Source organism: Rhinatrema bivittatum, chromosome 7 (assembly GCF_901001135.1).
Source record: "Rhinatrema bivittatum chromosome 7, aRhiBiv1.1, whole genome shotgun sequence".
Classification (NCBI taxonomy): Eukaryota; Metazoa; Chordata; class Amphibia; order Gymnophiona; family Rhinatrematidae; genus Rhinatrema; species Rhinatrema bivittatum.
In genome coordinates, this window is record NC_042621.1 from 59,525,913 (window position 1) to 59,551,209 (window position 25,297).

The 25,297-nt window shown below is 42.1% G+C and overlaps 1 protein-coding gene across 4 annotated transcripts in view; it reads right to left on the bottom strand.

The window, feature by feature from the left end:
* ZNF536 (zinc finger protein 536) overlaps nucleotides 1–25,297 on the bottom strand; it is a 967,145-nt gene that overhangs the window by 367,722 nt on the left and 574,126 nt on the right. For all 4 annotated transcript variants that reach the window (XM_029608435.1, XM_029608434.1, XM_029608437.1 and 1 more), the window contains exon 6: nucleotides 9,244–9,396. In XM_029608435.1, the coding sequence (XP_029464295.1) occupies nucleotides 9,244–9,396 (153 nt within the window). The remainder of the gene's footprint in view (nucleotides 1–9,243; nucleotides 9,397–25,297) is intronic.

Consider the following 25,297-nt stretch of genomic DNA (forward strand, 5'->3'; position numbering starts at 1 on the left):
TCTGCTTGTGATTTAACTACTCTGAACAATTTTGTGTCATCTGCAAATTTGATTATCTCACTCATCGTATTTCTTTCCAGATCATTTATAAATATATTGAAAAGTAAGGGTCCCAATACAGATCCCTGAGGCACTCCACTGTCCACTCCCTTCCACTGAGAAAATTGCCCATTTAATCCTACTCTCTGTTTCCTGTCTTTTAGCCAGTTTGCAATCCATGAAAGGACATCACCACCTATCCCATGACTTTTTACTTTTCCTAGAAGCCTCTCATGAGGAACTTTGTCAAACGCCTTCTGAAAATCCAAGTATACTATATCTACCGGTTCACCTTTATCCACATGTTTATTAACTCCTTCAAAAAAGTGAAGCAGATTTGTGAGGCAAGACTTGCCCTGGGTAAAGCCATGCTGACTTTGTTCCATTAAACCATGTCTTTCTATATTTTCTGTGATTTTGATGTTTAGAACACTTTCCACTATTTTTCCTGGCACTGAAGTCAGGCTAACCGGTCTGTAGTTTCCCGGATCGCCTCTGGAGCACTTTTTAAATATTGGGGTTACATTTACTATCCTCCAGTCTTCAGGTACAATGGATGATTTTAATGATAAGTTACAAATTTTTACTAATAGGTCTGAAATTTCATTTTTTAGTTCCTTCAGAACTCTGGGGTGTATACCATCCGGTCCAGGTGATTTACTACTCTTCAGTTTGTCAATCAGGCCTACCACATCTTCTAGGTTCACCGTGATTTGATTCAGTCCATCTGAATCATTACCCATGAAAACCTTCTCCATTACGGGTACCTCCCCAACATCCTCTTCAGTAAACACCGAAGCAAAGAAATCATTTAATCTTTCCGCGATGGCCTTATCTTCTCTGAGTGCCCCTTTAACCCCTCAATCATCTAACGGTCCAACTGACTCCCTCACAGGCTTTCTGCTTCGGATATATTTTAAAAAGTTTTTACTGTGAGTTTTTGCCTCTACAGCCAACTTCTTTTCAAATTCTCTCTTAGCCTGTCTTATCAATGTCTTATCAATGTCTTACATTTAACTTGCCAACGTAATTTTGCCGAGAGTCAGCCTTCCCAAAAGAGCTTAATCTAAATATGGAGAGGCTTGCTATGGTGGATTTGACTTTCTGTGATCAAGCTGATTATTTCATATAGATACATATTTGACATTCACTCATCAAATGCAGTAATGGTATGAATGTCGGCTCTGTGACAGGGAAGCTAGGAGATTTTTCAGGCCTTTAATTTTAGGTGTTCTCTACAGTAAGTACTGTAGGATTGCCCTATGTACTTCTTGATTTGTCAGTGTAATTTTTCATCTGCACACACACAGGAAGTTATAACAGAAAAAGACTGTGGTGTCTGTGTGTAAAGAGGGGGGAAATAGAGCATGGGGAGAGAGCCAAGAGGAGAATGTATGGTGAAAGGAGAGGAGTCTGAGGAGGTAAGAGAATAGTGTGAAGCATGGCTTGGGGGTAAAGTAGAGTAAGGTGTTGAGTAGGGGTAGGGAAGGACTGTACCAGAGTAAGTTAATAGGGCTGGAAGAGGACTGCCCCTGACGAGGAAAAGGGATAGGGTAAAGAGTGTATGAGGAGAGACAGAAAGCGCGAGCTCCATGGGGGAGGGTTGTTTGTACAATAGAAGAGAATGCACTCACCATATATTCATGCCACTCACCACCCTCAAAATACATTATTTGAGGAAGGATCTGTGGTAGGAGAATATGGGCAAGTGAATGTCAATGGCACAGGCTGTACAGAGCTAGCCTGTGCCATTTTGAAAGCGACCCAGTTGGGCTCCTGGGGATTGGTACTGCCCTTTGGACCTTCAGAGACCCCAGAAAGGCATAAAATGGGTCTAGGGAAGCGGGTACAGACAGGCCATGGGAATTATTATTTTTTTTTTTTAATTTGGCAGTGCTGGGATGTTTCTGTGGTGGGGAAAGGGCTTTTGACTTTTTTTTTTAATTTAGTTTTGAGGTTTATTTAGTTTTGAAAAAACTAAATAAAATTAAACAAAGCCCACAACAAAAATGAAAAAAAAAAAAAAAGAGAAAGTAAATGTACACCCCTAGTGAATTCATGTGAGTTTGAGGCATCTCATACCACTATAAAAATGTTTAGTAGTAGTAGTAATAGTGGTCGTAGACATATATATGTGTTGGCATCCACGAGTGTAACCTTCAAACCTATTCACGGTACTAGATTTGCACACGGGAGCTTGCACAGTTTATAAAACGCTGCATAGTTTTGCTATGAAAGTAAGTGCACGTTTCAGAATACATAAGAGTTTGCAATGAAATGAAAGGGCTTACTTTCTCTACCTATTTTATAAATGTATGTATTTTTTGCACTTAAAATATATGTGCATAATACACATGGATTAAAGCTGTGATTTATATGAGGAAGCAGGTATTTTATAAATTATGCGCTTGTACCATTTTGAAAATATCTGCATGAGCACCTGGACTCGCCAGTTTGCCGATAGCACAGCCGGTTCACCCAGTCAGTCTCCAGTTCACCTAGAAGACCCTCTAGAGCTTCACCCTGAACCCCCACCAGTTCGCTCAGGCCTCCCATCCAATCGTTGTAGACAATTGACCAGTCCGATTTCACTTGTGCCATTCAATCAGCAGGTTTGAAATTATACAAATGAGTTTGATAATTTATATGCCCCTCCCCACTACACCACACCATTTTTACACTGGTAAAATATATATTTTATTTAGATTTAGATTCCACTTTTCACACTTTTTTTCAGTGCTTCAAAGTGGATTACATTCAGGTACTGTAGGTATTTCGCCCGAAAAAAAACAAACCCGCACGTACTTTTGATGTCTATAAAATTGCATGTATGCAAATATAGGCTAATTATGCACATATAAGCTACTCTTCCATGCAAAACCCCTTGGGAAAATGTAATCAGTTGTGTCTCGGAAAGGGTCAGGAAAGCTCTTTTTGATAAGCCAAGAGGCCAGCAGAGACCGCGGTACTACTCTCCGAAGGCTGATATCTTAAATTCTCATTCGTGCCACTTTTTCGTATTCCTTTCCAGCAGAGTATGACAGCGCAAAAGAAAACAATCAGGGAAGGGCTGGCTTCCACGGGGAGGGAAAAAGGGGAAAAAAAATGCATTTCTGCCCCCGCTGAAGGTAATGGGAGTTAGACATAAAAAAAAAAAAGGAAAGCCTAAAATGTTATTTCTGCTCTGACCAGAAGTAAATATATGTGTGGGGAAGGCCTCCAGGAGGAGATTAAGTGCTGTGTAAGCATTTGAGTAATTAACTTCGGCTGTGCTGGATTCTGGGTATAATAGAGGGCATTAGTAGGCCATCTATTGTGGCTCTGCTGCCAGGAAAACCCATGCTTCTTTCTTCTGGCCAGGCCAAACTATGGTTTTCTGTCATCCCCAAACTTCTCCTGAATAAGCACTTTTATGACAGTCGTACTTGGCAAAACCTAAACAGCAGAAGCAATGCACCAAGCGGATGCCCAGAACACACAGGAAGTGAATTAAGCCTAACGTGAACGCATTGCAAGAGTTTCTAGGTCTTCTGAATGAACTGGAGGAAAATTAAATAATGCAGAATTTTGTGATGGCTCATCTTCCCACAAACGTAAAAAAAATGTTCACATACGGCATGCATCGTTTTTTATGCAATGTGCGGCGAGTGATGGAAAAAAATGAATTCTGGTTTAATGATCTCATTGTAGAAGTTTCTTATTTACCTTATTCATTATGCATGCACACAGTAAGAATAAATGGTTCTGAACAATTTGGGGAGAATCCTTACATTCTGGGGAAAGATTATCTGATTCATTATATCTGGGTAAAAAAAGAAACAGATACATAGACAGACAGATAGACATATCGATAATTCGCAATTACCACTAAACTCCTATGAAATCAAAAAGGAACATTTTTCATATTCTCATTAAGCCATCCTTTGGTTTGCTCCACAATAAATACCATTCAACGAAATGACAAATTCATTTATTTTTTTCTTAAAGTGAAATAACTGGAAATTGTTTTCATTCACTGAAATTCCCTCTCTGCTATTTATTTTGTTTTCCTATGTCTTTACTTAGTTAATACACAGAGCGATAAATATGGCTGATTCCTTTGCAGCAAAGCTTCAGTACATTAATATAAATTGTACACCAATTTCCCCAAAGCATATATATGTTATAAACCTGAAGACTTTTACACAGCTGCTTACTGCTAAACAGTGCCTTGTCCAGAAGGGGACAATCTGTGTCTCTAATTGCTGTCACTGAAGCCGAGATTCATTATGTGACTTTCCCATTAAAATGTGAACATTAATTTGTATAATGAAATATCGCCCACTGCAGTGTTCATTAGCCATGCCCTACTGTACACTGCACATTGTTAGCTACCTAGAAACTGTACTTAATTTCACTAATGGATATTTCCCTACTTAGTGTTCTGTAGGAAATTTATACTGTAACATTACCTCTTAAACTTTTAAGGAAATTTAAATTCAATCAATTATTTCCAACAAAAAAAGTTCTGGATGTCATTAAGCCAGGAGGAAATGCAACTAAAGCCATGTTAGAAACTGAAAAAAAATGCAATCTGAAGTGATAAAGCTGTCCTTTCAGATTGCAGCTTGAAAAAAAAAATGCATGCCCAAAAGGAGTTTCCTGCCGGCGCTGCCTGCTTTTGGGGTGCTGATCATTGCTACCTTTAACTATTCAGGAAATGGCGCCCATTCCACTGCTTTTTAGGAACGCTTAAGCCCTGAGCTAGTTTTGGACATATTGACTGCTCTAAGTGGGTCATCTGCTGCCATACAATCCTAAAAGACGGCCTAAAGGAAAACAACAAGAGAAGAAAAATAAAAATCCCTTATTGCTTACTTTGGTCTGTGTGTCACCTGTAATAAGGACGGCAAGCCTTACAAATTCTTTGTTTTCCTTCAACTTTCTAGAGTCGTAGGAAGGCTGATCTGCAACAAGAGGCCGGCGGATTGGGGTAAATCCTTAGGTGAGTTACAGTGAGGCACTAATCGGTGTATTCTCAGTACAGTTGGGGTTTGTGTTATGCAGATTATTAATATGTATGTATGTATATATATATGCTAGACATCTACACAGACTGTATATATATTAGATTTTTGAAGATGCACACAGATGAAATAAAATCTACAGGGGTTATCCAAGGTTTGCTTCAGTGCAAAAAAAAAATGGCTTCAGATTTGTTCAGGCATTTTTTCCTTTTTTGCAGTTTTTTTGCACGCAGGTATAAAACTTTGAGGTAGATATTTCATAGGCCCTCTCTATTCTGCAAATTTTGGGGGGGTGTAAAAGTTCTGTGAGTTGAGAAAAGAAGGAGGTGCATGACAACAAATGGAAATGGAGAATACGTAGAGCAGTCATCCAACAGTCAAGAGCCAAATATTAGCAAATAAGTAAATGCACACAGGGAGACCTTCAGATTCATTATCTGTGGCGTACTAAGGGGGGGGGAGGGGTTACGGTCTGCCCCGGGTGACAGCCAGCAAGGGGATGCTAGCCAGGAAGGGGTTGCCATCGAGAGGAAGGTTGGCGGCCATGAGCGGAGCCCATCCAACTTACAGCAGAAGACGAGGGAGGCCACTGGGCTGCGAGCGATGGAAGACAGTGAAGGGAGCAGCCAGATAGCCACAGGCAATTAAAGAGGGAGAGGGCCAGAATGAGTGCACATGAGTCTATGTGACTGAGAGAGGAAGGGGTGTGTGAGTATGTGTATGTATCTAAGAGATTTGGAGTGTGTGTGTATATGTGTATGTGTATTTTTGTGTATGGGTGTGTGTGTGAGTGTATGGGAGTAAGAGATTGGGAGCTTGCATCTGTATATAGGAGTGCATGTGTGTGTGTGTGAGAGAGTATGGGAGTGAGGGTGTGTATTTTGTGTGAGAGGAAGCCTCTGTGAAGGTGTGCATGTGTGAGGGAAGGACAAATGGAAGGAGTCTGTGTGAGAGTGTGTGCAAGAGAGAGAGAGTCTGTGGGAGGAAGAGGGGAACCAGAGATCACTGGGGAGGGCAGAGAAGTGAACCTTGGGGGGCTGCCAAAGGAAGTATCAAGCTCTGGTGCCAAATACTTTATGTATGCTACTGTTCTTTATTTGATCTTTTTTTTTTTTTTTGATAACTGAAATAAAAGATTCTGCCACTTTGCCATTAGGCAAACTAAGCGGTCACCTAGAGCATCTTGGAGGCAGCTAAATCCCACCAACATGAAGCCTAGAGGGGTGCTGTCCCTCAACCAATGCCAGCTAAGGAGGAAGAGCTGTGCTGGAGGTACATGGGGGGAGGGGTGGCATGTGACCAAAGATTCACCTAGGGCAGGGGTGGGCAAGTCTGGTCCTCGAGGGCTGCAAACCAGTCGGGTTTTCAGGATACCCCTAATGAATATGCATGAAATAGATTTGCATACAACTGAGGCAGTGTGTATGCAGGTCTCTCTCATGCATATTCATTAAGGATATCCTGAAAACCCGACTGGCTTGCAGCCCTCGAGGACCGAAATTGCCCACCCCTGATCTAGGGCACCACTGGCCCTGGATTCTGCTTTTAATTGTTCTGGGCTAATGAGTAAAACGAATGAGTAATTCCCTCCCTGGGATGAGACCAGTCTAGCTCACAAAACCTCCCCGTGTAAATGCACTTTTTTTTTTTTGGTTAATGCTTGACTGTTGGCCATTAGATGATCCCTCTGCATTTTCCTGCCTGCACAAATTCTATCCCAATCAAATCCTCTCCTAACCTCCACTCCAAGTTGGCCTGAACACCTTTTACACTGCTCCAGGAAAAAATGCCACAGGGTGAATTCCTGTTTATTATGGGATTAATGTAAATATTTTGCTTTGCCAGTATGCTGTTGCTGTTACTTCTTTGTGAAGATTGAGCTATTCAAGCCAGTTGGCCCAGTCAAAAACATGGCTGCATAATATCTCCTTAGATTTAGAAGGTTTGCATCAGGGTAAGCTCCGTGGAGCAGGGACTCTTTTGTGCATCTGTACAGCAGTGCACATATCTAAGAGCGCTCTAGAAATAATAAGTCATAGTATGTAGTAGATCTGTAAATACATAGGGCAGTGATGGAGGATAGTAGAGTCAAGTTTTAGTGTTTTTGTCTGAGTCAAAAAATATCTCATGAGGCTTTTATTTTCTCTGACTGAGTGTTGGATTCACAGTCACCAGTCTTCCTCTCTAAGAGCATAAGAACATAAGTCCCACCATACTGGATCAGACTAAAGGTCAATCAAGCCCAGTATCCTGTTTCCAACAGTGGCCAAGCCGTCACAAGTACCTGGCAGGATCCCAAGGGATAGATAGAGTCCAAGCTGCTTATCCCACGAATAAGAAATGGATTTCTGCAACTCCACCTTAATAATGGTTAATGGACTTTTCCTCCAGGAACTTGTCCAAACCGTTTTTAAAGACAACTACATTAATAGATTTCACTATATCCTCTGGCAATGAATTCCAGAGCTTAATTATGCATTGAGTAAAAAAAAATGTTTCTTATTAGTTTTAAATATATCACCTAGTAACTCATTGTGTGTCCCCTGATCTTTGTACTTTTTGAAAGAGTAAACAGCTGATTAACGTTTACTCATTCCATTCCACTCATTCTTATTCAGTTTCCCTCTCTCAAACATCTTCACTAGAGATGTGCATTCGTTTTTGCCGAATTGGAAAATTTCAACGAAATTGTCCAATTTGGCATGTATCAGGAAGCCCAAAAAAGATAGGGATTTTCCCGTTTTTTCAGAAAAATTTGTTTTTCCAATTAGTGCGTGCTAACTCCCCGTTAGCGCGCACTAGCAAAAACTAACAAAAAGTAACAAAATCTAATGGTTTTTGTTAGTGCGCGCTAACGGGGAGTTAGCGCGCACTAATGGGGAGTTAGCGTGCACTAACTAAAAATCATTTTTTCGCGAAAAAAAAGACCCGAACTGAAAAACCCCCAACATTTTCCATGGTGGCCGAAAAACGAAGAACGACACGAACACAAAAAACGATGCACATCTCTAATCTTCACTCCCCCACCCCAACTTCCCCTGATGACAACTGCATTTCTCCCATCTCTCAGCAGTAGCTTTCCCTCTCTGCTGGCACGCACAGTCCTCTCTTGTTGTGATGTGCAAAAAAGAGGAAACCCCAAATGGAGCAAGAGTAAATGGATAAGAAATGTGTAGACCATCGTGGCTCCTCTTGCCGCCAGGAGCCACATCCCCTCTTCCTGTTGTTGGCCGGGCTCCTTCCCTGTCTCCCTGCTGGCGGCAATACTTTCTGCTGGTGGCCATGTCATTTTTTTTCCCCCATCTGCAGCGGCATCCTCCCTCTGCTGGGGCCAGCACTCCTCTCTCTCCATTGGCAGGAGCAGCAGCAGCATCCTCCCCTTACCTGTAGCCAGGCCCATCGCTCTTTGCCAATGATCATGTTCCTACCCTGCATTAGCAACATTACCCCCTCCCCTCCCTATTTGTGGTCACATTCTTCCCCTCAACAGGGCAAATTACGCTTCTGCCAGAGGTCATGCTCTTTCCCCCCCATCTGCAGCAGCGCTCCCTTTCTCACCAGCACCCCTTTGTTGGCTGACTGCCGACTTATCCCTTTAAAAGTAAAAAAAAAAAAAGCAAGAGACCAGAAGAGATGGGCCAACATCCAACCTTTGCAACTAAGCGTGTGCATGGCGCACAAAACTCCTGCGAGGGCTACAGGACTGTCACCAGGAGTGGGCAAGGAGGGAAACCAATCTTGGGCACCGAGAAGGAGGAGGAGGAGGAGGAGGAGGAGGCACCACGCTGACCTTCTGAGTTGGCCTGCAAGTCTGAAAGTACATGAACCCAACAGAGAAGAGGGGGCATGAAGAGCAACCTTTGTCCAGGATAACTCCTTTGTCCAATGACTGCCCTGGAGGGCTGCATGACATCTGTATGCCACTTTGTGAAGCTGATTTAGTGACAAAATTCAATAAGCCACTCTTTTCTGGGAGATTAGTCATCTGTCGTCAACCTGGGTTCTCAGGGTCTATAATCAATCTCGTAATCTGCAGATGTAATCACAAAACTAAATTAACGTTTCCACTCTCCCTGTAGAGGAACATCAAGAGTTGAACTAATGCCTCCGAGTCCTTGTATTGCTAACTGGAGCTGTGTACCCCACATTTGACATCCTGCACATGCTTGGAAAGCCTTGATCTCTGCAAGGTTCTCACCTGTATGTATCCTTAAGTGAACCTTTAAATGGTGCGATGTCCTGAACGTTTTCCCACAGTAAGGGCAGTCTTTAGCAGCACAGCCAAGGTTTCTGTCCCTTAGTAAAGTGGGCTGCTGAACTCCAACCGGCCTTCCAGACTCTTCTCCAATGTCTGCAACACAGAAATGTTCTCAGATCACTTCAGGATGTCAGAAGTTGTTCGCACCAAAACTGCTAACCTAGCAAAAACGTAAGCATGTCAATACTACACCTGTCTATTTCATTCTTGGAATCTGACAGGATGCTGACAATTCATGTATTTTCTTGTTATTCTCTTAAATTATTTCATCTTTCCTATCATAATTTTAAGCAGCATATGGTACCTTAATACTGAAATGAATTATACAAGGAAAGAAACAGCTGCGTCAGCAGCTGGTTTGATATCTTCCTTTTCTTAGCTCTTATTAAATATTTTTGAAAACGTTTCAATTGTTGGCGCTTTGATGAGTCTAATTTTCAATCAATATCAATAGCTGCAAGTATAAGCACCATAAAAAAACAAAAAAACCCTCCAAACTTATAGACACTGGAAAAGTAACAAATAAAGTAATGCTCTTTCGTCCGTTGGAACAAGAGCTTCTGATGCGGCACAAATGTAGAGGGGAAAATGCACCCAAAGTCAGCCAAGCACTACCCTCAGTGCCCACACTCATGAGGGGAATCCATTGCAATTAAACTATGAAAAAAGGAATACAGTAGGAGCTCTAGATTGTTTTTGGGTTACAAAAGACTGTGATATAATCATTTTTTTGAACACATGGAGATGTCATAATTTCAGAGGCAAGAGCAGCACTGTACGTTTTAGTGAAAAAGAAAGTAGCATTGAGCAAACATCACAATGGCCCTTGTCTCTGCCTAGGCATAATGCTATCAAGACGGTATAATGCTCTAGTTTCTTCCGCTGCAGCTGGTAACAAACTGGGAAAACACAGGTCGCTTGCAGTGAAGGACGAAGATAAATAACAGGAGAGGTGTCTGAGCAGGTGATGTCAAGAGCCTTCGTTAAGTGCCAAATTTTTAAGTGCCACCACAAAATGGTCTTAAAGCTGTCAAGCGTGCATCCAGTGACTAAGGTAATCACGAGGATCCACTCCCTATGGAAATTCCTGGGTGGCGGATTACTAGCTAGCTTTCCAATTCATAGGCGTGCTAACATAAATTCTGAACTCGTACCCACATCTTGACATGGCTGACATAACTAAAAAGAAAAAAAAATATATTAAGTACAATGCACAGAGCGACATTGATCTGAAGCACTGGGGAGGGAAGGCGGGACATCTCCTTTTAGGTAATTAATAAACTACAGCATGACAGATAATGCTAAGAGCAAACACGGAGCCATTCACCAAAGTAGTATTGGCTTTCTTGAGAAGGCATTTCCTTAAAGTTAGTTAACGCATATGACACATTAGCTCTAACTTCACGTCAGCCAGAGCTAGGTGCAACAACGTTCTAATTTTACACTATTGTTCACAGGGCTCTACCTGGCACACCATTCTGCGCTATGTGTAGGGGGGGCGGGGAGAGGAGAAAAAGCACATCTGCCTATGACACTTTAAGAACGTCAAAGAAGTAAGTGATGATTAATAGAGTGAATTCATTTCAGGCTATACTAAACCCTCTGCAAAAAAAAGTGAAGCATCCGTGCAGACTAGGGCGACACGCTTTCTGCGAAACCCAGAGGCGAAGGCATCATTTTTAGGTGTTAGCAGTAGTAGCACTGAATTGCTTGCTTTTAACTATTCATCGGTAATACATGGGGCGATCCGGGGCACGTGGCATTATTTCCTGCTCTTTCTGCCTCTTCATTTCTGCCTTGAACAACGCACAGGTATGCCCTGGAAGACGCGCAAACAGTGTGATTTGAGGTGACCTGAGTGCATTCTTTTCCATCCTTGCCTTAGATGGGCATAACTACAGTAGTAAATATTGAGCTACAGGAAAAAAAAAAAATTTGCATCCCATGAAGATCCGTTAGATGTGGGCGGTCTGAAGATACAGTCCTATACAATGAAAAGGCAGCATGGGACATTGAAGGGTCCAGATTACCTTTTAAAAAGTTCAACAGAATGAATACCAGGGCCCAGGAACAGAAAACAGCTGCTAAGGCCCCGGGACAGCACATTTTAAGTCCTTTGACTGTTTCATAGACAGAGCCCACACATCTGTCATTAAATGGATCCGGTAAGCACCTAACCCCCAGACAGGACGCTCATGTTCTGAACTTTTGTAAAGCTGTTGGCCCTGCCCCTGTAGAGGCATAACCCACCCCACCCCCCACAAGACAATTGAACAGAAAAGAGGCTGACCTTTCAGCTAAAAAATTACATTTTTAGGTATAAAAAGACTTTATTATTTAGGTATTTACTATTCTCATACACCTTTGTTGTGCGCGCCCTCGTCAAGATACCGAGACTAAAATACAATAGGTTACAAAAAATTACATAAATTATAACATACAAACATATAAAATATAAGATCACCTAAAAGTGTAAAACCTATTAAAACCAGAAAATCTATTAGCATAAGCAATCATTTAGCAGCAGAAAAGGCAAAAAAATATAACTATTCTGGGAAAGTCTGAAGAAAGAAAGAAAACAAGACTTAATGACACTCATAATCTGATATTAAGTGAAATTCTTTTGAAGTTAAATTCAGTAAGGCATATGAAAAAGAATGCACTGGGGGTCACCACAGATGTGCATTCGTTTTACCCACCTATGAAAAAAGAACCAACCGAAAAACAGCCTCGTTCTAAAGAAATCCACTTATTCTTCGGATTTTTTATTCTGGTACTAGCAATTAGCATCCACTATTTACCAGTCTTTCCACACCCTTCCCCTTCCCACAGCTCCTACATCCCTCCTGGCCCCTCCCTCCCCACATACCCCCATTATGGAGTTTCAAATAGAGAAAGATGAAGGAGCGAGCCCCGGGTGCTCCTGGTCCTACCGGCTGTGCTTTAAAAATGACACCGGTCGCGATACTGCCATAAAACAACCAGGCCCCGCCCGGCTCTGTGACCGGTGCCATTTTTAAAGTGCAGACCTGTCAAGGGAATGAGCATCTGGGGCTCGCACTTTTCTCCCTTTGAAATTCCTTGATGGGATAATTAGGGGCTGGGGGAGGGGGGAGAGCTATGGAGAAGTGGGAGGATATTTTGTTTTATTTTTCTGTTGTGTTTGTTTGTTTTTTTTTAATTTAATGTTTATTTTGGTTCAGCAAATGAAACAAACCAAAATAAACATTAAACGACAGGAATCCCGAACCCCTCCCCCCCCCCTTGCCAAAAATTAAATTTGTTTATGCATCAAATGTTTAGGAGTCAACCAGATAGCAAGTCCACAGATAGCACCCTGGCTCAGATACCTAAAAAATGGAATTAGAAAACTCAAAGGTTTAAAGTCATGTCATTAGTTTACTGCACTGAGATTACCCTCTCAGAGGATATTTTCAAATTCCTAAATGCCTTCAAAAAACAAAGAGGAGACTGCTGTCTTTCCACTAGAAAGAGCTGAAGTCCCAGTGACCTGAAACTCAACCTCGCTTCCCCCACATAGTAATGTGCACTGAAAATATCTGCAACATAATTCCCCGTGAACAAAACCTGTGCCAAGCTGAATATGGGCAGGGGGGAAGAGAGCAGTAAAGGAGACAGTGAAAAATTTTAATCCTGCCTTTATTCTCGTTACCCCTGCAATTAATGTGTGTGGAGGGGGGGGGGGGTTTCACTTTAGGAATAAAACATCCACAGAAAGTCTGGGAATGGCTCTTTGGCTGATTCTGCCGCCTGGTTTTTTTTTTGGACTATGTCTCCTACTGAGGTTTAGAGAATACTCGTTTTGAGTACTTTTTCAAGATTAGGGAGAAAGGACCATCGAGCGCTTCGCCTTGATTTATTCTGAAGAGGGGGGGGGGGGAATGAATACCTAAATCCCAGCACATAAAATCTTAACGTTCGGAGCTACAGCTGCACTGTGCATGATAAACAAAGGCCTGAGACGTGTTACTAAAGTGCCTATTCCCCCCCCCCCCCCCAAGTTACAGAGCACAAAAGCTAAAGCACTGCAGTGTCACAGGTTAGCCCAGGGAATACTCAAGCTCCAGGACTCGAGCACCGCAAATGGGCGTGTTCTCATACCCAACCAAACAGGTGAAATAGAAATAAGAACCAAAGCTACTGTATGCAGGTAAACTTTGTGAGTATTCACTGGGAGACAGCACATAAACCACAGATGACTGGGAAGTCAAGGACTGAGCTCTACGCTGCAGTTCGCTGGCATTATACAACAGGGGCAATTACCTTGCTGCCCACCTGTTTAACTCAGTGATTCAGGCGTTGTAAAGCACTTTGGCAAGCAATATTAAACTGCTTGATACTGTTACGAACCGACAAAAAAAGTAGTTTAAATGTAATGCTTTCTTTGAAAACCAAAGGGAAATGCGTTCTATCAATGAGAACACAGTATTATAGATTTATTTTATTTTATTTACATTTTACTTAAAGACATCAGATGAATTATTTAAGGCTAATAACCAGATACCTTTAAAACTACAGAGAACAGCATACTCCAAGCCAAACTAAAGGCCATTCATATCTTTTTGACTTTCAAGTTTTGCACTCATTTCAGAGTAAGCATACACATATTTTTGCTTTGAAACTTGCCAAAAACACTTGGTCGCGTGCCCCCACTATTTGTGTGGGTAGAACTGTGCTCGAAAAGTCCACGCGAAGATTTGAAAAATGCAATTTGCAATGTGTGCTTTTCCTCCCCTGGCCTAAACACGCCCCGTTCCCTTGCCCTGGGGGAATGGCTCCTCTCAACATGGCCAAAAGTGCATGCACTGTGGGACAATGTGCACACCTTTAGCCACGGAAATTGTATGATAATTGCCCTCCCTTGTGAGGATGACATGCTTTTTTCCTACTGGTCCTGGAACAGTTGTTTGAGAGCTAACAATGTAAATTTCAAAGGGGCGACCATCAGGTCCAAATGCTCTCCTGGAAAATACAGGCGGCATGTGAAAAATGTCAAAGAAAAGCATAGTAACAAAGTAAATGAGGGCAGATAAAGACCCAAATAGTCCATCCAGTCTGCCCAGCAGAAGAACAGCATCCCACCCCTCCATTGCCTTCTGCTAAGGGTAGTAACTGCAAATGTCCAAATGAAGGTTTCAGTGATGCAGGAAGGCTCTTCCCTTTGTAAAGTGTTTTTACTGAATCCCTCCCGTGAGCTAGGGCATTACTACTGAAAGGTAGTATTTACTTCAGTCAAAGAGGGTCTGTGAGAACATTTTTAGAGGGAAGGATGTCACACCAATAACTCGAAATCCCGTTTTTTTGTTGTAGTTCCTGAAAATATAACTTGAGACATAGGATGTCTTACTGTGCAGTTTTAATCTTTACAGGGAGAAATTTCAAAGACCCAATCTAGGTGTCACTGTAGTCTCTTCTTATCCATTGTTTTCTACTGAAATAGTGTCTGGACAATAATAAGGCACCCTGCAACTAGCTGTATTTCCTGAAACTAGAAAAAGGGGGTTTCCAGAATAGAATTCTTTCCTTGGCAAAGATTCTTACCCATAATCCTGCTCAACTAGGGGACTACTTACAGAAAATGTGTGTATACTTCTACATTGTTGTTCCTTTGTAAAAGGGATTATGGGTAAGTACTTTTTTTTTTTTAACAGAAAAACATTTGACCTACTTTCGAAGTCCAAATTTTGTATGGTTTCAGCAAATATAAATTATGAATGGGTGCAATATTGTTCAAGCACTGAATCTGCTGAGTCATGAAGAGATGGGTGATATGTTACAGTAAGTCTGTCTGAGACTGTCTTAATGGGAAAATCTGACCAATAAATAAAGTCATATTTTCTGAAACTAGTTGAAAGGAGGGTTTCAGGAGTAGATGGCTTTGCAAAAAGCTATTCTTTACCCATAATCCCCTGCTTAAATTAGAGGATTATTAGTGAAAAATAATTCCAGTTCCAACCTTTAGTTCATGTTAAAGTGGAATTATTGGGCACAAAAACCTTGTGAATATAATACATTTCACATATTTCTGAAATCTGCATGACTGTAGTTTCAGAAAATATGTTATGCATGGATGTAATAATATTGCTCAAGCACAGAGCTAAAAGATAATGGACAACAGATTGCATCAAGGCTGTCAGAAAGCCCTTGTCTACTTCGGCTTTGAAAGACCGTACAAGATAATCTGCCACAGGTTATATTTTCCGAAAACAAACAAAATGAGAGAGTTTCTAGAGCCACCTATTTTCCCCTGTTGAACTACATCATTAGTACTAAAAATGTGAAAAATGCTTCAGTTTCGCAAATGCCCTCCACTTAGGGAACCTAGGCAAAATATAACCTGATAGCCACATGACCTTTGGGAAAGTGGATATCCTAATTGTAATGAGATAAACTGAGAAACCTTGTGCATTATTCATGTTTACTGGCGTGAAATCTATGGTGGGTTGAACTTTTTATTAAAAAGAAATACAAAATTGCCCTGGTCATAGCGATGATTTAAAAAAAAAAAAAAAAAAAAAAAAAGAAACAAAAAAACCCCCACAAAAACCAGGTGTAATTCATTCAAAATCTTTTTGGACTGTGAAGGACAAATTAAAAAAAAAAAAAAAAAGGAAATGTCATAAAAGTAGATATCTGGGAAATATTTCACAAAAAGTATATAATATCTTATTTCAAGTTGCAAATAAAATTGTATTTGGATTGTTGGATTGTGTTAAAGGCACAGCTCTAGACCCTACATTATCACCCTACACTATGATCACACTCTGCATAGGGTAGCAATGCAGGGTCTATAGTGGCTCCTCCTTCCAACAGAATTCTACCATTGCCTAAACAGCGGCGATACGATTCCACTGGATCTACGAGAAAACACTGGGGTAACATGTGCACAGCAGCAGTTCCAGCCTTACAAGGCAACGGTACAGGCTTGAGAAGTTGAGTGATAGACATGGGAGAAAAAAGGCAGTGGGTGTCGAGTCCCATAGGGGAATGTATACGCATACCTACCCAAAGTGGATAAATCACTACTGGGAAGGAAGGACGGGGCCATTTTGTACTTTATCTGCCATTATTTACTGTGCTACGGTGTCATCTAGTCACCCAAATCCATAAAAACCTTCCATACGGGTCCACGTGTTCCCAGACCAACGTGCATATCCTCCTACTCAAGTTTGCCGTAAATCTGGGCCCGTGTTACTGCGGCCCACGAAATTCACATAGAGGGGTTTTATGAGTGTTTTACTAGATATCCACTGCCTCCATGCTGCAATTATTTTTTTAACAGTATATTTTTATTCAGCAGAGTTTATTTTGGTGGGAAACATTTTAAAGTCCCAAACTGGGGAATAATCGAGCCCCTCGGTGGTAAAGAGGTTAAGGGGATAAATTCACTTCTGAAATATTGTATACTGAAAAGAAAAACAGAGAGAGAGAGAGAGAGAGAGAGAGAGATCAGATTTATCTAGGAATTTTCTGCATTTTCTTTATTTTTTTAAACCACCACCACCAAAGATGTCTTTTAAGCGCCTCGCAATATTTTTAATTTAACAGTTGGCAGACGTTAAGTCCCTGATGTACACTGGCCTGTGTCTTTCTCTTTAACCAGCTGAGTGATCCAAGGCTTTTAATATAGCTGTTCCAATTATTGTAAAAGTCATCTAGTACCTTATAACCACAAATATTGACAGTTTATTGCACAACGCATTCATGACATTTGAAGGTCACATCATACATAATACATATTCTTTTATAAAAGTGTCTGGGACAAAGAGATACATGATCAGCAATTACCTCTACTCTTCTCCCCCCCCAGTATTGATTTTAGCATTATTTAAAACTAAGTATGAAAAGTATATTATTTAAAATGATTAATTAACAAATTATAAAGGAATATATTACAAAGAATTAAGTTTGCTGTGGCAGTTGTAGCCATCTGTCCATCCGCTATGACATATGTGTTTGCTTGTGTGTTGTGTGGGTATTGTAGCAACACATAATATACACTGCAAGTAATGGTTCAGTCTATAACCAAATCAAGAAGAAGCATCATATTTTTTCCTTCATTTTTTTTTTTTTGCCCCTAATCCAAGAAACAAATTTGATTAAGGAAACCATAAAAAAAATAATAACATATTCAAGCAAGCATCTGCTAGCTCAGGTGCAAAATGGAGAAAATCTGAAGACACTGTGTACTGCAGTCAGATGGAAGGGATCGAGGAATGATCATTTATCAGAAGAGGACCTCACACAGGGTGACCTGCTGAGACTTTCAGGAGGTGTCAGGAGCTGCCATTTTGTTCTGCTTTCACAAAACAGTAAGATGGTGGCAAGAAGTAGAGATGGCAAAAAAAACAAACAAACAATATCAAATTTCATAGGTCTCTGTTGCTCAAATCTCCCTTCCTGCTCCTAGCACACAAGCAATGCTATCTTATTTTTTTGCAAAGTTGTTCTTCAAAATTTAAAAGGATACAAAACAAAAAAATTGCCGCCAACTGAAATCTTGTGCTAAAGCCATAAAACGTACGCAGTATAGCTTATTCTTAAAAAAAAAAAAGAAAGAAAAGAGAGAAAGAATAAAATTCAGAATTTCACAGAGAGAATTACCTATTGTACCTTATTGTAAACCGATGTAATATCTCTTTTTGAAATGAACGTCAGTATATAAAAATCGTAAATAAATAAATAAATAAATAAATAAATAAACAAACAGAGCGTTCTTTTAACCAGCAGCACTAACTAGATTCTTCCCAAGATCAACTTGCCTATTTCTTGGCTCTGCTGCTAATACTGTGGTCCTATTTTTAGGTTCCCTTTTCTTTTCAGTCTTTCTATACTAGAAGGTGTGCACTCCGTGAAGCTGCTTCCATTGTGTATTTAGGTTTACATCTGCGGGTTCTTCTCAATCTTTACTCCTCCTCATTCACTTATTCTTCTCTCTCCCAATGCACTCCAAAGCCCCTAACTCTCCTTCTTAACCCCACTTGTACACTCTGCCCTCTCCCTTCCTACAATCCCCTTTCACCCAGTCATATTTCTCTACCCTGTAACCCCCCCCCCCTTTCAGCTAACATTCTATCCCTCCCATCTCCTCCTTGGCTCCCTAAGCTTGCACCTCTTAATACTTTCCTTAATCCTCTTTCTGGATTCTTTTTACCCATCCCTATAAAAAAAACAAAAAAAAAACAAACTGTGACATGATCCATGAAGGCAGCTGTGATGCCCAACTGCCGCAACCAGTCAGCAAAGTAGTAAGAAGAGCTTGGAGCTGCAAGGCCCTAGGGAGCCCCTAATCACATGGCGACTTGCTGTGCTTAAAGGAGGCCAGCCCGTCGACTGAACACAGCTCAGCCTCTGCTGTTTGCTGCAGGGCCCTACAAGTTACTCTTACTGCATGACTGACAACCCTCCTTGCCCTCTTGAGGCCCTCGCCCAAATAACGTTGGCCACTCACCTACCCTCTATAAATGTTCTGCATGCATTAATGCGATGCCTGCATTGAGTTATGGTGAGGATTCTATTTAAAATAGTGGAAGGAATTTTCATAAACTTTAAGACACTAATATCTTCTTAGAAATGAAATAGTTGTAGTAGACGATGGCAGAAGACCTGAAGACCTATTGATTCTCACAGTCTACCCAATTATTCCTGTCCATACTTCTTCTTCTACTGTGCTCAATCCTCAAGCAGCTCAGCATAAAAGATTCTCTTCTTTAAAAAAAACAAACCACCAATCAAACATTCCATGTCCCACAATAACCCAGTGATTATAATGTTGCTTAAGTCCTCTTCACAGCTTTGCATGTGGCTCCCCACCACCACACCATACCAATGTGATCAACATGAGGAGCAGAGTGGACTAGGCTCCTGGAGAGAGAGAGGCCATAATAGCATGTCCCATACATAGGTATTTGTATCCCTAGGATAGGCCCACCTAGTAACTCGAGGTGGGGATTAGGTAAGAGTGTAGGGGGTTAGGGGCCGCTTTCACATTGTACATGAGACGTACGAACAGAACAGTGGTCTCTTGTGAAGATTAGCTGGCCTTCGGAGTGAGGAAACTCACTCCAAGATGAGATTTGGGCAAGGGTCTCTCAACCTAGCTTGATGTTACCCAGGTAGAGAGTCCATCAAGCTAGGTTGAGAGACCCTCTCTCTCTCTCTCTTGAGCATTGAAACATGGGTCCCCCAGTGGTTGCATGCAGGAAATACGAATATGAAATGGTATCGCAATGTGCACTAACTTAGCTCTTCGCACAGGTAAGTATCGCAAAATGCGATAAATACTACATTAGCATAAACCACGCCCCTTTTGCTATCGCATGCGGTACTTACCGCATTTTGATAAATCTAGGCCTTACTTTGTTACATCTAAAGATCCTCTATGTCTGTCCCATGCCTTCTTGAAGTTCATTTCTGTTTTACCCTCTACAACTCACTCGGGGAGGGCATTTCACCACCATCTCCGCAAAAAAAAAAATTTCCTGACACTGTTCCAGAGTGAACTTCCTCAGACCCTCATATTATCAGCTGCTGACATAAAACAACCTTTCCACTGGAAACGGCTTTAATTCTTATGCACTGGTAACACCTCTCAGGTATCTGAATGTCTCGTTCCTGCCTCCCTGATCTCCTCTAGGGTACACATACTTTACATCTGTGGGGCTCATCTCCTTGGGCTTCGGGTGCAGAACTCGGATCACTTGGGGAGCCCTTGGGTGGCCAGTCCGGAGCTATGGCCTCTAAAATGGACGTAATACTTCAGGTGAGGCCTCACTAATGGCCTGCAAAATGGCAAATTCACTTCCTTTTTTTCTACTAGTCCTGCCTCTCTCTACGCACCCTAGCATACCTCCAGGGGCTGAGAAGAGACTTAATAAGTCTTTTCCTTTCAACTGCCCAGCTAAATATCAACAACAAAAAAAGACTACGACTACTACTACCGAAAAGTCATTCTCCTAGAAGTGGAACCAGCAATCCAGAGTCTATGTGCAGCAGCAGTTACAATGAAGATGAATAGGAATATTTTTGTATTTTTATTTCTAAGAATCACTACCAGAATGGGGTGGTGGAGGCTAAAACAACAACAGACTTTAAGAGGGTACAAGATAAGCAAGGAGGATTCCTAATTACGTAAAAGTGAAGAAATAGAAATGTATGAGGTAATGGCACGAGCTTAGGGAGGGTCACTTTCAAACAGCCTGTACAGGAGGGATGGGAAGTTATTTGCATTTCGGGGAAAAACCAAACAACGATAGGAAAAAAACATAACATTTTGTGTTGCTTTTCCCATTGCTTTTTGGGGGAAGGTTAAAAAAAATGCAAACTTTAAAAGAAAAAAGAAACCCAGAACCTGCCTAAACCCTTACTATTTATTAAAAATCAGAGCCCCCACCAGCCACCCCTCACATCTCCTCCCAACACCTCCAGTACTCACCACAAACACCCAGTAGGGGGGGGGGGAAGGGACCTGAAAGCGACCTCCCGCTCCTGGGCCAGCGGCTGCCCTCATTCAAAACAGCGCCGGACACTCTTTGCCCTTAACTTATGACAAGGGCTACAAGTGCCATGGGGAAGCCCCTTTCACATGGTAGGGGCAATGGATTGGCAGCGTCGTTTTTCAAAATGGCGCCCTCCGTCCATTTCCCTACCATGTGACAGGGGCTGTCCAATAGCACCAGTCCAAACTGTTCCCCAACTCCGCTTGTTCGATCCAGGTACATTTCTGCACGAACACAACATACATGTGTAATTTTCCTCACATAGCAGGTGGACAATTTTCAAAAATGCCACTCCAGCATGTAAAACAGTGCATTACCTGCATAAGTCCCCTTGAAAATTAGCCTCAAAGTGTTTAAGGTGCTCTACTCGAAAAAGCCAACGAATGTTGGGGAGTGAAAACAATGAATGGAGAAATGCAGGCAACCATGGACCTCTGGCAGTCTGCGATGACAGAATTAACAAGCAGATGGATTTGTCTGACAGGCTGCAATAACTAGAAGTCCTAGCAAAAAACTCAGGGGACTGACTGGCAGCGTGTGCTGGGGACCTAGGAGTCTGAATGCTTGGGCAGCGGCCACATCAGTACGGGCAGTAATTTAGATTATTATAAAGCCTTGTGATTAGACATGGGGAAGGAGGGGTGCTGAGTGTGAACTAAGTGGGAGATAGTGTATGCTCATCTGTCCAGCTGGGATATATCCTTAGTTTTCTTCCATATAGGAATCAAAGCATGAACAGAATAACTGGGCAGACTTGATGGGCTGATTGATCTTTTTTTTTCTGCCATCAGCTACTTTATTACTATGTCACCGTGAAAAACAAACAGCTGCACAAAGCATGTTGTGCTCAGGTCCATTCCTGACTTCCACAGCATTCCACTGTCTTTTGGTCTCTGAAGAAAAACTGAGGTGGCCAAGAAATACTCTACATGCAACCTTGGGATGCTCAAATAGTGGCGCGAGTATTTTTGTTTGTTTAACAATTTGCAAAGTAACCCCGGAGCCAGTCAACAAGATCTGTTCCTTTAGAGAGTTCTTTCCCAGCTAATGCATAGTAAACCAGATAAATTCCTAACTCCATCAAGAGGCTTCTTAATTTAGTACTGACCTTTGCTGGCCAGCCCTAAGTTTTCCCTTCAGCAGGTTCCTTTGTACAGAATACTGTCACACAGTTAAACAAGTATTACACCACATATTTAACTTTTTTCACTGCAGAAACAAAGCTGCGGGCTCCTCCTTCCATCCTCACTCCTCCGAGATACTGTAGCTCTTCTTAAGGCAAGGGAACCAATACCTTGCTTAGCCTTCTGCTAATATACAGTGCATTCCTGGAATCACCCTTGCACACGTCTTAGGGTCTCTGCTTACAATCCAAAACTTCAACTCTTAACGCTACAGCTTCATTTAGAGTTTTCACCATAAATGAAGCCTCCTTCACAATGCTTTAGAGCCTTCATCTGACATGATTGCCTAATCCCTTTTTACTTTCAACACTTCCACCACTGGGATACATAAAGAGGTGATGGCTGTTTAAATGATGAATATAGTCATATGCCAATAACTGGAAAGTGCAAAATGGTGCATTTCAGATCTTGTTCCCATAGGCATCACTGTGTATGAATCATGCAAAAGTAGGACAAAGATTATTACGTACGAAGCAGAAAACACATTGGCAGCTGAATACAGAGAACCTTCACTGCAGCTATATACAGATACAGCCCTTAAATAGCTTAGCAGCTCAAGATGCTGTCTCAAACACATGCAGTAGGTAATATTGGATGCTGTCTATTCCTCTGGTACTTCCTGGCACATCTGAGGGGCAAATACACTATATCCCTCTTGCCAGGTACCATATTCCTTCAGGTACTGGGGTCTTACTTTGATGCATGTTGGTCAAATCAGGCCAGACTGGGTTGTGGCCTCTAGGGGCCTAGTAACAGTCTCTCAACCACCTGAGTCACTGATTTCTTGTTCTTGTTCTGGTTCAGTATCAAATGCCAGCTCCATGCACTGTGTTATAAGAACAGTGAGATTTATTGGCACTGAGGAATATCACTGTTAAGATCTGTCAAAAGATGTAGCCCTGGATTGTGACCCTTTATATGGCCAACATGCCATCGCAACACCATCAATAGGATGCCAAGCTAATAGTCTGAATTATAATTTAATTAATCCATGCTAGTCCAGAACTATAATTCCTAACATAGACAGGAGCAAACGGAGCAAAAATATGCTCAGATCTTCCTTCACTGTTGATAGCAACCTTGGATGGTCCTCAGTCATGTCAGGATGCAAGTGATCTAGCACAATCGTAAGTCACCCATTCATTCATAGTTCAGCTGGACTCCTGCTGGAGGTAGCACATGGTATATTATGCTGTGACAGCAGGATACCTGTGAGGTGTTGATTCCAGTTGTCAACAATCCATTTTGATGTATCTTTCGTTATTCTGACCATCTGTTCTGCCTGTCTCTTGATTGCTGGGTGGAAAGGAGCTGATGCACATGGAAGATCAGCTCACTGTCAAGAAGTGTGCCAGATTCCTCAGAAGTGAACTGGAGTCTGTTGTCTAAAACAATAGTCAGGCAGTCCATGTGTTGTGAAAAGCCAACATAAAGCTCACTTATAATAATGCCATTAAGTATACAGGGGATCATTTCTATCCACTTAGAATATGGATCAACCACAATTAAGAAGGTTTGCCTTTGAAAAAGGCCAGCAAAATCAACATGAAGCTATGATAAATCCTGATCCTGAGCTTAATCTCACTGTCCATTTGGGCCATAAAATATAGATGCAAGCAAGAGTCTTCATTCAAACTATACCAAAACACCCAACGTGAAGAGCCTCCAAAATTCTCAGTGGCATAGGAATAATGACTCTACTGTTCCCTAAGAGTCATCCTTGTGCACTGAAAGTTCATGCTGTTTTAATACAAAAGGCTTAAATTCTCATCAAGCTTCCCAGATAGTCACCCAGTCCACACCCAACTGAGACCATAGGCAAGGACTAGATCCCTTGATGACACCTTAACAATGTCAGTGACAAAGGGGAGAATCAGACAAGGGAACTGGAAGATGACTCAGGGTATAAGCATGTGCAATACCCTTACCTGGGTACTATTTGTTGGTATAATCATGAACATTTGTAAGGCGCCCTTTCAGTCTCTCACAGTAAATTGTCCCTAGTTTCCTCCCTAAGTAGGATTGAGAGAGAGAGAGAGAGAGAGAGAGAAAGTTTGCAGACCATACCAGCAGAGGCTTGTCTGGATTGGTCAGCAATTTCCTATAAAACGTAGCTCTGCATGTGGGTTGGTTTGACCTGAGATTTTTCATTTCTATTCCTTTGATTTGCAGGAGTGTTTGGCCCCCTCAGCCTGAAGCCATGGGAAGCAGCATTTAAGTTCCGGCGATTTTGAGTTGGAGTGTGAGGAAGTATGGAGGGTGGCAGAGTTTTCCTATTTCTGCGCACCCAGCCTGGTTCTGGGGAATAAGTATTTTTCCTTGTCCAGCAGCCCCATGGTCTGGAAGAAGAGTGGTTATGCAGAGCGGAAGAGAAGGGGCAAAGAGTTTTGAGCAGAGCAGTGTTGTGGGGATTTCTTTAGATTTGTTTTTCTGGATCCTGCTTCTACCTGAGGAGGTCAGTTAACGCTGCCTTGGAAGATCACGATGGTGGGTGCTGTGACTCCTTTTGCCCAGCCAAGAAGAGACAGCAGTGACCTGATAGAGAACTGACAGAGAAAGTAAGAGAGAGAGAGAGAGATTGAAGTATTTTTTGCAGAATTTTGTCCCATTTTGCTTTGGTAGCAAATTTTGTCACCAGTTCCTGCCCACTGAGAAAGAAAAAGCGTTTGGATTTTTCAACATCTTTTTGGGACTTTCTACCACAAGACTTGGACCAGAGAAACAGGAGATTCCCGTCCTTTCCAGTGTTGCCAGATGGAAGGTTTTTACGTCCAATTGGGCTTTTTGTAAACTTTGTGTTAGGTTTTTTAGGTTTCGTGGACCCTTGTCCCGAGGTGGGAGTTGACGCTACTTGAGGGGGTTGGGCTCCACGGGTCCCCACCGTCGGTAGGCGAGGTTGACTGGAAACAAAAGCAACAGGACCACGGCTGTGGAGCAGGAGAGAGGAGGTGTAGAGCTGTCTGCATCACAGCCACGTGATCGCAGGCGCCTGCACAGCAGCCGTACTACGGGGTGCCCCAAGGAGCGGAGACAGAGTCAGTTCAATGTTATCGCAGTGCTGGGCAGGTCTGGAGAGAGGATATACCAGAGGAAGGATCTCCGATGCAGCAGCACACTGGGCAGGCCCCGAGGAGCGGGGAGTACAGAGACAGGACCCCTGAGGTGGTAACACTGAGGCTGCCCCGAGAAGCGGGGAAGCGTGGAGACAGGATCTCTGACATAGAAGCACTGGGACTACCCCGAGGAGCGGGGAAGCGTAGAGACAGGATCTCTGGTGAAGTAACGCTGAGG